This window comes from Melanostigma gelatinosum (assembly GCF_949748355.1).
Source record: "Melanostigma gelatinosum genome assembly, chromosome: 7".
Taxonomy (NCBI): domain Eukaryota; kingdom Metazoa; phylum Chordata; class Actinopteri; order Perciformes; family Zoarcidae; genus Melanostigma; species Melanostigma gelatinosum.
Genome location: NC_136640.1, coordinates 4830930 through 4845924, shown reverse-complemented (window position 1 = coordinate 4845924; position 14995 = coordinate 4830930). Strand labels below are relative to the sequence as shown.

The 14995-nt window shown below is 43.6% G+C and overlaps 3 protein-coding genes across 3 annotated transcripts; 1 reads left to right on the top strand and 2 right to left on the bottom strand.

Annotated features, from left to right (window-relative positions):
• The first annotated feature begins 263 nt into the window (after positions 1-263).
• Positions 264-3829, top strand: LOC306779809 (T-cell surface glycoprotein CD3 epsilon chain-like). Its single transcript, XM_079271820.1, has 5 exons — positions 264-446; positions 938-1138; positions 1219-1362; positions 2100-2140; positions 2296-3829. The coding sequence occupies exons 1-5, from the start codon at positions 383-385 to the stop codon at positions 2353-2355; spliced, it is 510 nt and encodes a 169-aa protein (XP_079127946.1). The 5' UTR covers positions 264-382; the 3' UTR covers positions 2356-3829.
• A 2208-nt stretch (positions 3830-6037) lies between these two features.
• LOC306779758 (T-cell surface glycoprotein CD3 gamma chain) lies at positions 6038-8163 on the bottom strand. The gene is made up of 7 exons (XM_079271757.1): positions 8058-8163; positions 7688-7761; positions 7534-7554; positions 7273-7440; positions 6989-7132; positions 6549-6610; positions 6038-6442 (listed from the first exon to the last, which is right to left on the bottom strand). Exons 2-7 carry the CDS (start codon positions 7734-7736, stop codon positions 6395-6397), a joined length of 492 nt encoding a protein of 163 aa, XP_079127883.1. The 5' UTR covers positions 7737-7761; positions 8058-8163; the 3' UTR covers positions 6038-6394.
• A 1484-nt stretch (positions 8164-9647) lies between these two features.
• tmem25 (transmembrane protein 25) lies at positions 9648-14582 on the bottom strand. The gene is made up of 9 exons (XM_079271380.1): positions 14480-14582; positions 13788-13901; positions 13322-13669; positions 12942-13232; positions 12635-12766; positions 12439-12472; positions 11247-11356; positions 10211-10294; positions 9648-10115 (listed from the first exon to the last, which is right to left on the bottom strand). The coding sequence occupies exons 2-9, from the start codon at positions 13864-13866 to the stop codon at positions 10042-10044; spliced, it is 1152 nt and encodes a 383-aa protein (XP_079127506.1). The 5' UTR covers positions 13867-13901; positions 14480-14582; the 3' UTR covers positions 9648-10041.
• Positions 14583-14995: the final 413 nt, after the last annotated feature.

The window sequence follows — 14995 nt, the reverse complement described above, 5'->3', positions numbered from 1 at the left end:
TTTGGGGGGTTTTCTGATCGAGAAAGTATTTATATCCACAGTACTCATTCAGTGTGACTCCATTTTGAAATTTACTCACCGTGAATTAATGTTCAAAAACATACTTCCTGTGTGTGTGGGGGGGGGGGAGGGAGGGAGAGAGAGAGAGAGAGAGAGAGAGAGAGAGAGAGAGAGAGAGAGAGAGAGAGAGAGAGAGAGAGAGAGAGAGGATCCACCAAGTCTTCTTCGTTGACGTTGTTTGTCTTATTGAACAGGCAGCTTGAAGTGTTTGTTTTGTTTTATTTTATTTCATGGTGGTCACATTCACAGATCTGATCTTCAGAGGAGAAAGCTCTGGAAACACGGAACAAGAAACAGAAGTCGTCTTCTGAAACTAAACAGCATGGGTGTCCGGGCCGCGCTCGCCTTCCTCCTTCTGTTCATAGCTGCTGCTAATGCTCTTGATGGTGAATATCAGTTAATTGTTTCGTTGTATTTCATTTTGTGTCTTATTTTAAAGTCATAAAGTTTGAATATATTGGTCTGGATTTAGAACAAGTGATCAAAGATTTGACATTTAAGAGCAACTTCTCCAGTTTCCTGTATTTGCTTGCTGCGCCTTATACCTGCTCTCACGTCCAAAAGTATTTTTCTGTATGTTTCACTCACTGTACTGTGTACTCCTTTCAGTCTGATGCTGTCATTTACTTGTATCTGTCTTGCTCCTTAGTTATTGCTATAACTAGTTGTATTTGTGTGCTTTATTGTGGGCTCTTATTTGAGACAATTCAATCTCAATGTATTTAAGACGTGTAAGGCCTGATGGTACACACAAAAACTACAAGACGAGCCTCAGCTCTCTGATCGTTCTCCTTTCTCCCTGAAAGTATTGAGGAAGAAGAGTCGTGATGAAAATAACCAAAGCAAGTACACTGAATATCTGTCCATGTGTTTGAAGGAGGAGTAACATTCTGGAAGGAACATTTCACAATGACCTGTCCTAAAGAAGGCACTTGGTACAAGAAAGAAGAATTACTAAGTAATGTATCAGCAACAACGTATACCCGTCCATACAATGGCAAAACCAAAGGCTTATACCACTGCAGATACCCGCCCGGTGAAGGAGCAATAAAATATTATTTCTACGTGAAAGGAAGTGGTGAGTAAAAAAAGAACCCTCCATGTTAGTTGTCCTCACTGAGCTTTCACTCAGTTCAACCGCTGATCTTTGTCCTCCAGTGTGTGCAAACTGTTTTGAGCTGGACGCGGTGGCGTTTGCGGTGGCCATCGTTGTGGACGTGGTGGGGACAGCGTGTGTGATGCTGATTATCTACAGGTGCACCAAGAAGAAAAGCTCAGCCGGACTCACTCAGGCCCCCAAAGGTACATACTGAAGCACTTACCGCACCTCTTGCAGGTAACACATGTTGATTATTCAGTGGGAACCATCTGCAGCTCAGAAATAGGATTGTACGTCGACCTGAGCAGCTGACGCAGCTCTTGTGAATCATATTTCACTTATTTTCAACAGTGGTGCAAAGTACTTTTACTCAAGTACTATAAGAGTACTCTTTTCTTTTCATGATACTTTTTATTTCTCCATACATGTTTGAGGAAAATATAACAAATTAATATAATTCATAAATAAACATTTTGTATTATTGTAATGAATCTGCCCAGAATATAAAGTCATTAAAATGAGCTCCATGTTCACCAGCTGCAACATTAAAGCTGCAACTAATGAATGCATCACGAAGTATAATCCAGTAATATGATAATTATTATTATGATTATTCTGAAATGGCCCATTCTGCACAATGAGTACTTTTACTTGTGGTACTTTAAGTGTGTTTTGATGCGAATGCTTTTTTGCTTTTACAAAAGTATTGCATTCAAGGGTTTTACTTGTAACTCAGTACTTTTACACCGTGGTATTACTACGTGTACTAAAGTAAAAGATCTGAATACTTCCTCAAACACTTCCTGTGTTAAACTTTCTGGGTGTGAACTAACTTTACTTTACGAGTAAAGAACCGCATACACAACCTACCATTAAAAAAACATTCCTTTTTGAGAATGGAAGTGGAAATATCACACATATTTCTGTTATTGTCTTCTAGCACCTGCTCGCTCAGGAGGCGAGCCTCCAACCCACTATGAAGTAAGTATATGCGCTGCATTTTCAGATGCCTTCACCTTTTGCATTTGTTGCATTCAAGAATAGATTGTCTTCTCCAGTATAACGTGCATTATTGAAAGTCTGTTTTAAGGTTTTACTGTGGTTGACCTAACACTGTTTACGTTGTGTTCTGGCAGCCACTGAACCATCGCACTCGCGCCCAGGATCCTTACTCTGTCGTGAACAGGATGGGATAGAGACTGCGCCGGGTCACCGGTTTAAAAGCTGCACAGACGAAGGCAGACATTCACAAAAGACAAACATGAACATCATTCATGCTCCCAGCATGCTAACTCAGGCTTTTTCTTTCTTGATTTAAAGGGTCGGTTGACCCATTTTCTCACTTACCCTCGGTATTGCGTGGGTTTCATTTGTCCAGGCATGTCACCGTGCTACACCAGAGCTGGATGGCATTTAGTTTGTGGTGCTCACGGTATTTTAAAATGATTTTGTAAAACTACTTCGGGATTACTTTCTTCCACAGAAATGGTCAGTAATTGCCAACCTGAGGATATTTCTGCAGTTAGGTTTGTCCATGGAAAGATGATGCTTATCTTATTTTAAAATATTGTGATTTGATAATATAACATATATCCACACATTTCTGTTAAAATAGACTCACAAAGAGGATTGCAAATGGGTGTGATGCCAATCTTCAATCTATTTATTGTCACAATAATCTATCAACTCAGCTTTTCCGTTTTGTTACCTTGACTCCAAGTGCAGTGTATCGTAACTGACAGTGCACGATTCAAATGTTCAAGTATGAATGCAAACTTGACTGACTGCTGAACAAAAAGAAAAGACTCCGCGCCCAAGCATCGACAATGTCCACTGTTTTGCAATTAAATACTTTTGAACAATCCCATAAAGCCATGCACCGATCCGTGCATGAGCCCGTCTGATGGGGCTGAGCGGGGAACGTCAGACACGAACGGTTTGGGAACTACTGATGTACAGAATATTTCAAATGTAATATTTCAATAATGTGAGCAACACAAACAAATTCCATTGGCATCTACTGTGTTGGTGTGGATGCAGAGAGGTCAGAGGAAAATAAAACCAAAACAATCTGAGTGGCTAAACAGAGGTAAGAGAGAAAACAACATACATAATGTACATACAATGTTCTGTTTTTTTACGGTGCCATAGTGGTGTTGATGAAATGATTTTAGCAGTGAGGTCACAGTCAGTGGTGTTGTTGCACTGGACTGCATGATACAGAGGTGTTTCTAATATTCTGCCCGCTCATGTATGTAAATGTGACGAACACGACCTGCAAATATGACCTCAGTTAGAAACGTATCATTGAATTTCCAAATTTTCAACAATGCCACCAATAACGTAGCATCGCCCGCTTCGTAAAGTTATAATTATTGTACAGGTGTACCGACTAAAGTGGCCATTGAGTATGTATATATGTGTAGTGTACTAACCCTTTAATATAAAACATTGTCAGAGTCTAATTCATAATAGTGTCATAAATAAAAATCATACTGTCATTTCAGATATAGAGATACTAATACGCCTGTTTTCTGTACGTATATGGCAAACTAAGTTAAGCTGATGTTTGTCAGACATTCTGCTCATCACATCAAATCGCTTCCTGTGTTTTCTTTTCTTTTTTTGTTGTTGCTTTTTTTCATTCTAATCTAATCTAATCTGCATTAATCTCATTGCTACTGTAATGGACACGCGTGTCACTAATAAAAGAACCACAGCAAACACTGTTCTCATTTTCTTCTCTGCTCAATGGCCGGAAACAATACCGAGGCGCTTCCACAGATATAAATAAATGTATGCGATTCACGAAGAGGCCCCATGAAGCCGCAGTTCATATCCGCAGCTCAGCCGCGTGCACACAATCACATCATTCTGTCTTTTATCGCCAGCGTCTCTCTTGCGTGAGTGGCATGCTGCCTTTGGAAACACCTGACATATCTCTGAAAACATGTCTCAATACATAGAGATGAAATAAATGGAAAATGTGTCATCGTGTTGTGGCCTTCTGTTCTGTTCAGTGACAGGGCACAGCTGTACGGATGGAAATGAATGTGGGGAAACACAACGTAATATTTCTCCTTCATGCACACGACTACTGATTGACAAGTCTGTTATTCTGCATGCAGCTCCGAGGTGTAGTGTTTGGTGGAAACACTCCCACACTTACTGCTCAGCTATCTTCAGCTAACATCAGCTGTGTGTTTGTGTGAGACAGAGACAAAGAGGTGGGGGGGGGGGGGTCAAACCGTTCCTGCACACATCTGCTCGACGAGTGTATGTGGTTGTGGTCAGCGCGATGCATGAACGTGCACGTGAGCCTGTGTGTGTGAGTGTGTGCACAAGCATTGAGTCAGAAGTTAGTGAGACGTGTGTGTGTGTGTGTGTGTGTGTGGGTTGATCAGAGTTATCGGAGCCGAGCTGTCTTAGCTTCGTTGCGTGATCTCTCGTCTCTTCCTCAGGTGGAGAACTGCAGTTTGTAGCTTTGTTCACAGCAGCGTTAAGAAGTCAGAAGACTCCAAGTAGTGATCAAAGAAGGCGTGTGTGTGTGTGTGTGTGGGGGGGGGGGGGGGGGGGGGGGGTTCTCTCCTCCTCTTCTGTTACTATTTTAACCTTTAAACTATTTTGTCTTTACCTTCCTCTCTGCTCTCATCTTTACCCTGATGTAATTTTTTCTATCTCTTGGTGTGTCGATACTGTATCCTGTTCTGGTGCCTGAAACACTCTCACCCTTACGAGATGGTAAGGAAGCACAGCATCAATAAGCACGTGGTGGAGGAAGTATTCAGTAAAAGTACAAATACAACAAAGTGCAAATATTCCATTATAAGTAAGATACACGGTGTCACTGAGAGCTGCGCATTTAGAAAACACATGCAGATAGAGAAAACATCAATTTGACACTTAAAAAAGTGACAAAAATGTGAAAAATACAAAAATGTGCTGCACAAAAATCACAAAACACACAATGCACACGGCTGGGACATGCAGCACTCGTCATGCTGAGGCGGTGAAGATGTTTCTTGAGCTCTCAGGGTAAACTGTAAAGATCCCTGAATTAAAGCTTCTGCATCAAAATGTACTTTATCCAATATATCCAATACGTTTAAGTATTTACCTGATCCGTCTGTATATTCTGAATATATATTCTGTATGTACTGGTTTATTTAATACTCTTCTTCACTGTCTTATTTTATTACTGTTTTACTGTTTAGTTTATTATATTACTTGATTTTTATCTTTTATTTTATTTACTTGTGAGCAATGCTGCTGTAATCCTGTAATTTCCCCACTGAGGGACGAATAAAGGATTATCTTATCTTACTTTAAGTTATAATCCTTTTGTAACCTGTGGTTACTAAGAGACAGTGCATAGGATTCTACCGGTAACTTAATGATATGGCTGCCACTGAAATGAAACAACTGTATCTCGAGGTAGTAGCGGTCATCAACGGTATCAGACACTGGGTTAAACTTCATCGAAATCTGGATTATAACTTTAAAGTATAAATGAAACTGCTCATTATGCAGAAAAAATACCCGTGACAGATTTATTGTTATGTATTACATGATTAGATAAATATGAAAGCATCAATGCGTAAGCAGCCGTTTACTGTGTCAGCTGGTTGAGGTCACAAACCAAACATGCCATTGGGTCAGTCTTAAACAGCGTTATGTTTTTTTTAAATATAGTTTTCAAGAATAATCTTAATCTGAAAAGTTACTAGTACTCATTGTTGTCAAGTTAATGTAGTATTACAAAGCTTATGAATACTTATCTCTGAAACGCATGGGGGTCCAACACTGGATAAAGCCGCCAACATGACAAAACAGCACACTTTGTGTTCCTCAATTATTCATTTTTATTTAGCATCACGATCATTTCAGTTGCGTTAAAATACAAACTTAATGTCTACGTCATGATACGTGGCGGCTGTTGTAGCGCTCCTCAAAGGATAGGAGGAGAAACACATCGATAATGAATGAAAATACCACACTGGCCGGTTACAATGCTGCCAAAGTAAGAACTGATAAATACAGCAACAGGTTAACAAGTCACTCATGACGTGACGAGTGGGAGCGATATCTTACAGGCATAGTGAAAGGAAACGACAACAGCTAAAATGGTATCATACCATGCATATATTAGGGATGAGTGTCACCATTGCACCCGGCTGCAGAGGTTTGAGGTGGAAGGATAATGTGGCGAGTATGTTTTCAGCTGCGGGTCACCGTCTATTTTCTCAGCACATCGTACGTGTCTCTCTGACCTCTGACCAGAGGCTGAGGGAGGAGAGGTGGGGTAAAGAAAGGGAAGAGAAAAAGTTACATTTCAATTGTATTAATGTGATAATGTCATATGCCAATTGAAATTCACATTTCAGCTCACCTGGTAGAGCTCATTGGGGCCTCTGCTCCCTTCATTGGGAGGACGACGCGGCCTGTCAGAGCCTGAGGAGAGATGAATTGATATTATAGATAGGTAGGTATGTAGGTGGAGTTGTAGGGAGGGAGGGAGGTAGGTAGGTTGGTAGGGAGGGAGGGAAGTAGGGAGGTAGGTAGGTTGTGTTGTAGGGAGGTAGGTGGGATGGTAGGGCTGTAGGTAAGTTGATAGGGAGGGAGGGAAGTAGGGAGGTAGGTAGGTAAGGATGGTGGAAGGTAAGTAGGGAGGGAGGAAGGGAGGGATATAGGTAGGTAGGGAAGGAGGGAGGGAAGTATTTAGATAGGTAGGGAGGGAGGTATGGTGGTCGAGAGGGAGGGAGGGAGGTATGTAGGTAGGTAGGTAGGAAAGGAGGTAGGTAAGTAAGGAAGTAGGGAGGGAGGTATTACTTTTCTTGGGAGAGGTGACTGGACCGATCCGATTCAGAGAAGCAATGAGATAGACGGCCACTCCGATCACAATGGTAGCCACCACGTCTCCCACAACCATTCCTGTTATTGAAGCCGTGTCCAGCTCGACGCAGTTATCACAGGCTGGACACAAACACACAGAGTTTACCAAATATGATTACTGTTAAAAAAATGACTGTACTTAAAACACTGTGGATGCAAATAATACAAGAATAAAAGTGCACATAAAACACAAAAACATGCAGTCGTGCTGCAGAACTTACTTCGAAACTTCACAAAGATTTTTGTTTCTTTGGCACCATTCACACACGTGTACTCTCCTGTGTTCTCATCTTTGTAATCCAGCGTTTCAACAGTTTTATCCTTTTTTGCGAGATAACCAGGGATACAACGGAACTTAATCCCATTTTGGACGTCGGTCACTCCAATCTCTTTGCAAGAAAAATACAGATTTTAACATAATTAGTTCAAGCATGTCGTCGTTATTATGCAAATAAAAGTGAGGAATGAAGCGGTCCTCTTACCTGCATCACAGCTGACGGGTGCTGTGGGAGACATTTGGAAAGAATCATAAAACAAACATTGACTTTAATGAAACTGCCAAACAATTTGCTGCTGTTAAAATGATTGAAGGGCACTTTTCTTTCTTGAACTGGTGTAAGATGTTTGAAGGCCTACCTGTCGGCGTCCAAAGCAGCAGCAAACAGGCGGCCAAAACGGATTTCATCGCGCGTTTACTCCTCGGAGCTCCGCTGTTGACGGAGGGAGATATTTGAGATCATCGCGAGTACGAGGAGGCACGCGACAGAAAACAGGAAGGGCGCCATTTTCTGCTCCATTGTCAACCACTTTATTTTATTGTAACAGATAACCGATGACGAGACGACATACAGGGTGTTATTTTATGAAAATCACTTCGGCTAATTTGTAAAACAAACGTTTATTTTACTGAAACAACTTGTATTATTACTGTATCACCATCAAAGCTGGTGAACAACACAATGTGAGTGAGATGAAAATACAGCATATTTGAAATAAAAGTACTGACCTCAAAATACAGAGCTGCCGTGTCCCTGCTGCCAAAGCACCAGTCTCCGTCTGTTGAAGTGTCACAGTGTGTGTGTGTGTGTGTGCGTGTGTGTGTGAGGGAAGTGAGTGTGATTGGTGTATTTTCCGTGTAAGGCTTTGTTGGTTTCTACGTGTGTCTCTGTGACTTCCAATAAATGACACTGGTGGAATAAACAGTTCATTTACTTTCTTACGTACAACAATGACTTTTATTTCCATATCACGGCGCTTTATTTTGGAAATGTTGAACTTCTTGCTCCACCACATTAGAAGCATCTATCTCCAAAGCACCATTTTACAGACACAAATATGAAGAGGTTTCATCATGCGATGCATTGTGAGACTAAACTACTTGAACACTATGAGAAGACGATTACAACTAACTCCAAACTGCAACAATAAAGTGCTACTTAGTATAAAATACAATTATCTAACAGTTTAACACATTAAAGTAGAGTGCTTTTTCTTCTTTCATAATATTTATGGCCTTTTACTCAGTATTTTATAGCTACTTTTTGTCAAGTAAAGGATCTGAATATTTCTTCCATTGATAATGTCAGAATAAACTATAATATTTAGTACACTGGCAGCGGGGAAGCTGCAGATCATTGTTGATTCATTCTCTGTTCCCTGACAAGGACTTTATATCAAAATATAAACGTATCACGGTTTAATTTTACACGTGTGTCATGAGACATTTTGTCAAATCTGCTTGCAAATTTTTTCCACAAGATACACGCAGCAATCTGTGAATGACAATCTTCATATTGACTGTGTAAATAGTCACTACCAGCCACATATGAGCTGAAACGACTGATCCATGTGTTCACACCGACTGCTACGTGCTCCTTGGTTGCTTTTGGAGACGTGTGGAGCTGCTCCATCTGGAATAAAACAAAAGACACAAGCACAGCCATGTGTGTGTGCGCAGATTCATATTTAAACTCCGTGTGTGTTGTGAACGTTTGCCAGACTGCATTCCCTGTTCAGCACAGAAGAAGAAGCAGAGAGAGAGAAGAGCAAAGAGATGTTCCCACAACACAAATCCACTTCCTGTCTGAAGAAAAACCACAACAACCTGTGACCTAGAGCTCACACCTGGCTGACACTCACACACACACACACACACACACACACACACACACACACACACACGCACACACACACACACACACACACACACAGGCAAACATAAAGACATGCATTATTCATCTCCTGCACCTGCTATTGTTATCAAATCCAACAATACTTTCAACAACACACACTCATCTTTAGTACCACGTCAAAAACACCCTCATGACTGATTGTCCTCCATCTTTTCCGGCTTAAAAAGCACGTAAGAGCGCCCCCTGGTGAGCGCCAATAAAAACCACAACATTTAGTTCATACAACTTCAATATTATCTTTATTGGACGTCCTCTTTTAGACACATATGCATACAAATATACAGTACGTGACTTGTTACATGTCCATATACGAGGACACACTCCATAAATATGTAACCATCCTATTTGGATATTACGCGTCAAAAATGTAAAATCTCACGTACAGGAACATTTGTCTTGGACTCTCCGGTGGTAGCACAGAACGATGAACGCATCCCGATCACGCGACAGGGAGGAAGACATCATGAGCGTGTGGTTACAGGAGGAAACATACGGAACATGAGCATATTTATGTCGAGTTCATACTTTGCATTGTTGAGACAACACATCAGGGGTGTGCAGACCAGAGATCTTGATGCAGAGACACTAAAACATCGAGACTTTTGATTTTGTGAGGAACAAATTCAAGTTTGCGTGTTGATAATCTGACGGAGGAAGATTTGTTTCTGGTTCATGCTGGTCCAGCTCGAAGGTGACTGATGATTGGTTGAGCGGCTGACTGGCAGTTGTCGGTAATCTCTCGGTTGGAAGTACTTTTGCATGCATTACGTGTGAGTTTGTGCGTAACTGTGAGGTCAGTCAGAGCCAGACCTCCTCACTGCTTGTGCTGTTCACCTTGTAGATGTAGCCCACCATCGGATACCTGGCAAAACCTGGGGAGCATTCAGAGGGAGCACAAAGGATAACACACTCACTGCTGTTCCCACACCGAATGTAAAGGTAAAGAAATGGAGCGTCTTTGCCTGACCTCTGGCGGCGTAGGCTACAGACAGATCTTCCTCCTCCTCTTCCTTCTTCTCGCCCACGCTGTTCTGCTGGGCGGCCTCTCGGGCTGCGAGAAGGACGGAGGACAAAAAGAGATGCGTGGATGAGTTTGAAGGGACGGTTTTGGAGACAATGTAGAGCAAGATAAGAGAGATTGATACAAATCTAACATAAGAGAGTGGCATCAATCTTCTCATCTAAGTTTTGGCAAGAAAGCAAGTGTTTTTCCCAAAATGTTGAACTATTTAATAGTGACAGCAAGTTAGTACGGGCGTCTCCTTCCTCGCGCCAATGTACTCATTACATTGTCATTTTATTTAAAGTGCATAATTGCCATGCGCCGTGGTTCCAATGCACTTAACAATTAAAAGAAGAAGACGTAGAACAAAGCACACAGCAGGCACGTACGATAATAACCGTTAAAAACATCAGTATTAAAGGGAAGTACAAATGCTGTCAGGAATAAAAGGGACAGAAGACACAGCAAGCACATCGAATAACGCACCATATAAAATCAACAACATTGAAATCATCAGCGTTAAAGGGCCGACGGACCCGTTCAGGAGTAGGCTGTAGTGAAGAGAAGTATTCAGCCTGAATTTAAACATTTCTACTGAACTTGCTTCTTTCTAGAGACGAGAGGGAACGGTGGGCAAATGCGCTGAAGCCAACGGATTTCTTTTTAGCTGAAGGAATGAGCAGGAGACCATCATCAAGAGAGCGAGGAGAGCTTGAAGTCCAGCAACACGTGTCATTTCCTGCTCGTTACACGCATACGGTCCTTTCAAAATAAACTTCCGTCTCCACAGGTTCACTGATTGTACTTATGGCTTGAAAACGTGCAGTATTTGCATATTTGTAAATTGTTGATTGCCACATACAGTCCATATCTATATATTGTATCTATACTACATATGCAGATACTACTCTTTCTCTTAGCATGGACTGTACTGAGCCAATGTCTGGCCTCCACTCCACCCGTCTGTGTGTGAGGTGAGGGCGTTTTCTTAAACTCGTACCTTTTCTCAAAGTGTTGAGGTCGTTGAGCTGCATGTTGGACGGCAGCGACATGTTCTCTCGGGGGATGTAGGTCTTACCAGCTTTCTCTGTCTTCAGATTGGCTGAGTCACTGTTTTGGAAACATGGAGGAGAGATATCCAACTTGGATGAGACGTGCTATTGGTCTGCAGGATGGACATCAAATATTCATTAGAGCACAAAAACGGTCTCATCAGTGTTTTCCCTCCAATCTGCTGATGGTGCGGAGATGGAAAGGATCAGATGAGAGGCGGTGATAAGTGTGTGATACAGAATCAGCGGTTGTGGAGATTGTAAAGGAGTTTGGGGATGTCCACAAGCCGGAAAACCCTTAATTGACTCTTATCAACATTAAATACGTTTTAATTCTCTACATGCGAGAGGTGGATGTGTGTGTAATGCTAAGTCCTTGTTAGCATATTAGCATCTACATTAAAGTCTGAAGAACACCGTCTGCCTGTTCACGGTGTGAGGAATGCTTGTGAGATTCTGATTCGCAATGATTGAATGTGTGACGTTTTAAAGGAAGAGTTCAACATTTTGAGAAACTTGTTGAAATTTGCTTTCTTCTGAATGTTAATACGAAGTTAAGCAGCTTGTTAGCTAAACTTAGCTCAACGACTGGAAACAAGGGGGGGGGGGGGAGCTAGGCGGGCTCGGTTCATAGGTAACAAAATTCAGCAGTTTCCAGTATTTATGCTAAGCTAAGCTAACAGCCCACTGGCTTTAGCTTCGTATTTGATTTACAGAGAGTGGTGTTGAACTCGCAGCAAGAAAGCTAGTAATTGGATTTTACCCAAAATGTAATATAGATTTCTTTCTTTCAATGCGCCTCCAAGGACAGTGTTAATAGGAAAATGTAAATATTACTCTCTTAAAAGTGAAATTGTCTGAACGAAATCAATGCATTTCATCCATTAGTCAATCCTAAAACTTAAGAGGTTCTGACCTCCATTTATTTAATTGATTTCTGCTAAGGAAGAAAGGCAACATAGAACAAGACAATTACAGCTGTCTAATAATCGAAACTGAACCCCAAATATTACCACTTGGTGGTCAAAAGGAGACACCGTCTACCATCAATCGGTCCACTGCGTTACTGCGTTACTTTCTGGTTCTATTAAGGTGGTTCACACAAACATCCACTGACTGACGTCTGATTATTGTATTCACCTTTTCTTGGTCATCAGAATCTCCACTGGCTCATCTGCAACACAGTACAAGGAGATGCTGAGTAAGTGTTATACGCTGCAATGCACAACGCTACAGTCATTGATCTTCCAGCCGAGCTGCTCACTACACACACACACACACAGAAACACACGCACACACACACACACACACACACACACACACACTCTAGTCTCACCAAAGGACTTGCTCTTGTTTTTTTGCATGAGGCAGAGAACAATCAGACTGAGGATGAGGAGGGCCATGAAGGCCATGGCTCCCCCGGTCACTATTCCCAGAATGGGCACCTCCACACGAGACTGCAGGAACTCTGGAGAGCGCGACAGAGAGAGAGAGCGGAATAGTTTGACTGTTGTGAATTGTGCTGATTTGCTTTTTTGTGCAGCGTTCGATGAGAGGAATGATACCGCTCTCAGGTAACAGCTATGACGTAGCTACGACTAAGACCTTCTCGGTTTCCCTTTTGCCTTTTTGCCATCACTGACCTGCCAGTGTGAGGTTGCTCTGCACCGCTCCCACACTGTTGCTGACGTTCAGCGAGATGTTCCCTGATAGATTCCCCAGCGTGATCTTCAGCGTGTGATTGGTCAGCCAGGGGTAGCGTCGCGAGTCCAGGATGAGGAAGTCGGAGGTGTTGGCCACCAGCTGGCCGGACTGGTCCACGAAGGTGATGGTGGCGGGCGGGTTGGACCGCACCAAGGCGAAGAGGACCAAGGAGAGGCCGGGGTCTGAGGTTTCGCTGTAGTGGGCGTTCAGCCTCAGGAGCTCTGGCTGAACTGGGAGACGGAGGAGAGGAAGAACTTTATTCACGGGATCAACAGAAAACAGCTTACGATCCAGAAACATTTGGCACACACACACTCACACTGGACATTGAGCGTGACCGTGGCATTGTGGCTCTCTCCTGTCCTGGGGTTGGATGCGACGCACACCAGCTCCCGGTCCCACTTCCTGGCCCGCAGCGAGAAGGTGCTGTTGTGATGGGTCCGCGACCTCGGGACCTCAAAGTCTTCCCGCGGCGACGTCATCACCAGCCGGCCCCGGTTCGGCGGGGAGTCTCTCTGCTGCTCCCCGTTCAGGTACCACGTCAGCAAGGGAGGGGCGCGGGGATCCCAGCCGTTTGATTGGCAGTTGAAGCCGTGCGTCGTGTTCTCCTGCAGTGTCACAGCAGCTCGGTGCCGTCCGTCAATTTTGGCGGCGGGCCCGACTGCACCTGTGAGAGAAAGATTGAACATCGGTGCAGAGCAATAATCGTGAGGTCATCTTTGGTTGAATTCCATGAATGCAAGAAAAGGTCAAACGGGTCATGTTACAGTTGCAGAGCGCCTCACCTGTCCAGGACAAGGCCAGTGTGTGAAGGAACACGACAGCAGAGCCCGATGCCCACCTCCTCAGGCACACACACTCCATACTGGCCCGACTGAGCACCGCGCACACACATCTACCTGTTTGGAGGAGAAATGACACAAAGGCAATTACTTGTCCAGCGGGAGCACCAGCAGAACTCTCAGAGACGGACATCTTTGTCTGAGGATAAAGGTTTTTGGTTTGTGATTCTTGATGGTGGAGATTGAGATGCAGACCTTTCAATTCCATGCAACACTGACAAAACGCCAGCATGCAAGGACACCGACATGCCTCTCACATGTCAACAATTCACCACCTGGCTAGCTTTGACTCACCCCATCACTACAACACAAAACATTCACAGGCCTGCTGATCGACAGTGAGTACAGGGGGGGGGGGGGGGGGGGCAAGTGATGCCTGGTGTTTGTTTGCAATCTAGGTCATGTGATGTGTGCGAGCACTCCGGACGAAAGCTGGAACAGAGCCATGAAACACAATGCACACAATCCCACATATGTAGACGATCAAGAGACATTCCTGCACACACGCTAGAGGATGTTAAACAGGGCTGAAGATGATGGGATTGCACTGACAATCAAAGGCTGCATGCAGGCATTTCAATGCCGAGGTAAACACGGAAAAGAAAGCCCTCTTCATTACACACACACAATATTACCTCAGCCCTTTCTGCAGATGCTGTTGTGATTCAGCCTGCTGGAGCTCCATGGCAGCGGAGGTGGAGGAAGTGAAGGATGGCGGCAACAGCGGAGAGATGAGAGGCAGCCCTCCCTGACTCAGTTGCTTTCCCATCTGCGTACACTCACACACACACACACACACACACACACACACGGCTCTTTGCAGGGTACAGCAGCTCCAGTAGCTGCGTTTACCAGCTGGCAGGGGCTGCTGGCTGACGCAGGCAGTAAGGAGGAGAGAGCGGAAAGGGGGGAGGGGGTGAGTGAGGAAGAGGAGCAGGCAGCCGAGGAGATGGAGAGAAAGAGGGAGAGTGTGAAGGCAGAGAGGAAAAGGGAAAGGAGCAGAGGATGCAGAAAGAGAGAGAGAGAGGGATAGGAGAGTGGGCAGAGTCGTGAGGATAGAGAAAAACTAAAAATGAGCCGATGTGGGAGACGAGGCTGGAAGACGAGAGAAGGAGCTCTGTGCAAAAGCATCAATCGTTAACAATCTACGA

What these genes read in the sequence shown, in the direction of transcription:
- LOC306779809 (XM_079271820.1), top strand. Translation starts at nt 383, where the DNA reads ATGGGTGTCCGGGCCGCGCTCGCCTTCCTCCTTCTGTTCATAGCTGCT. An exon ending in TTTCTACGTGAAAGGAAGTG is followed by an intron (nt 1,139 to 1,218) that starts GTGAGTAAAAAA and finishes TTTGTCCTCCAG; the next exon opens with TGTGTGCAAACTGTTTTGAG. An exon ending in ACTCACTCAGGCCCCCAAAG is followed by an intron (nt 1,363 to 2,099) that starts GTACATACTGAA and finishes ATTGTCTTCTAG; the next exon opens with CACCTGCTCGCTCAGGAGGC.
- LOC306779758 (XM_079271757.1), bottom strand. Translation starts at nt 7,736, where the DNA reads ATGAAATCCGTTTTGGCCGCCTGTTTGCTGCTGCTTTGGACGCCGACA. An exon ending in ACCCGTCAGCTGTGATGCAG is followed by an intron (nt 7,441 to 7,533) that starts GTAAGAGGACCG and finishes TTTCTTGCAAAG; the next exon opens with AGATTGGAGTGACCGACGTC. An exon ending in GCCCCAATGAGCTCTACCAG is followed by an intron (nt 6,443 to 6,548) that starts GTGAGCTGAAAT and finishes CTCCTCCCTCAG; the next exon opens with CCTCTGGTCAGAGGTCAGAG.
- tmem25 (XM_079271380.1), bottom strand. Translation starts at nt 13,866, where the DNA reads ATGGAGTGTGTGTGCCTGAGGAGGTGGGCATCGGGCTCTGCTGTCGTG. An exon ending in GGTCACGCTCAATGTCCAGT is followed by an intron (nt 13,233 to 13,321) that starts GTGAGTGTGTGT and finishes TCCGTCTCCCAG; the next exon opens with TTCAGCCAGAGCTCCTGAGG. An exon ending in GAGCAACCTCACACTGGCAG is followed by an intron (nt 12,767 to 12,941) that starts GTCAGTGATGGC and finishes CGCGCTCTCCAG; the next exon opens with AGTTCCTGCAGTCTCGTGTG.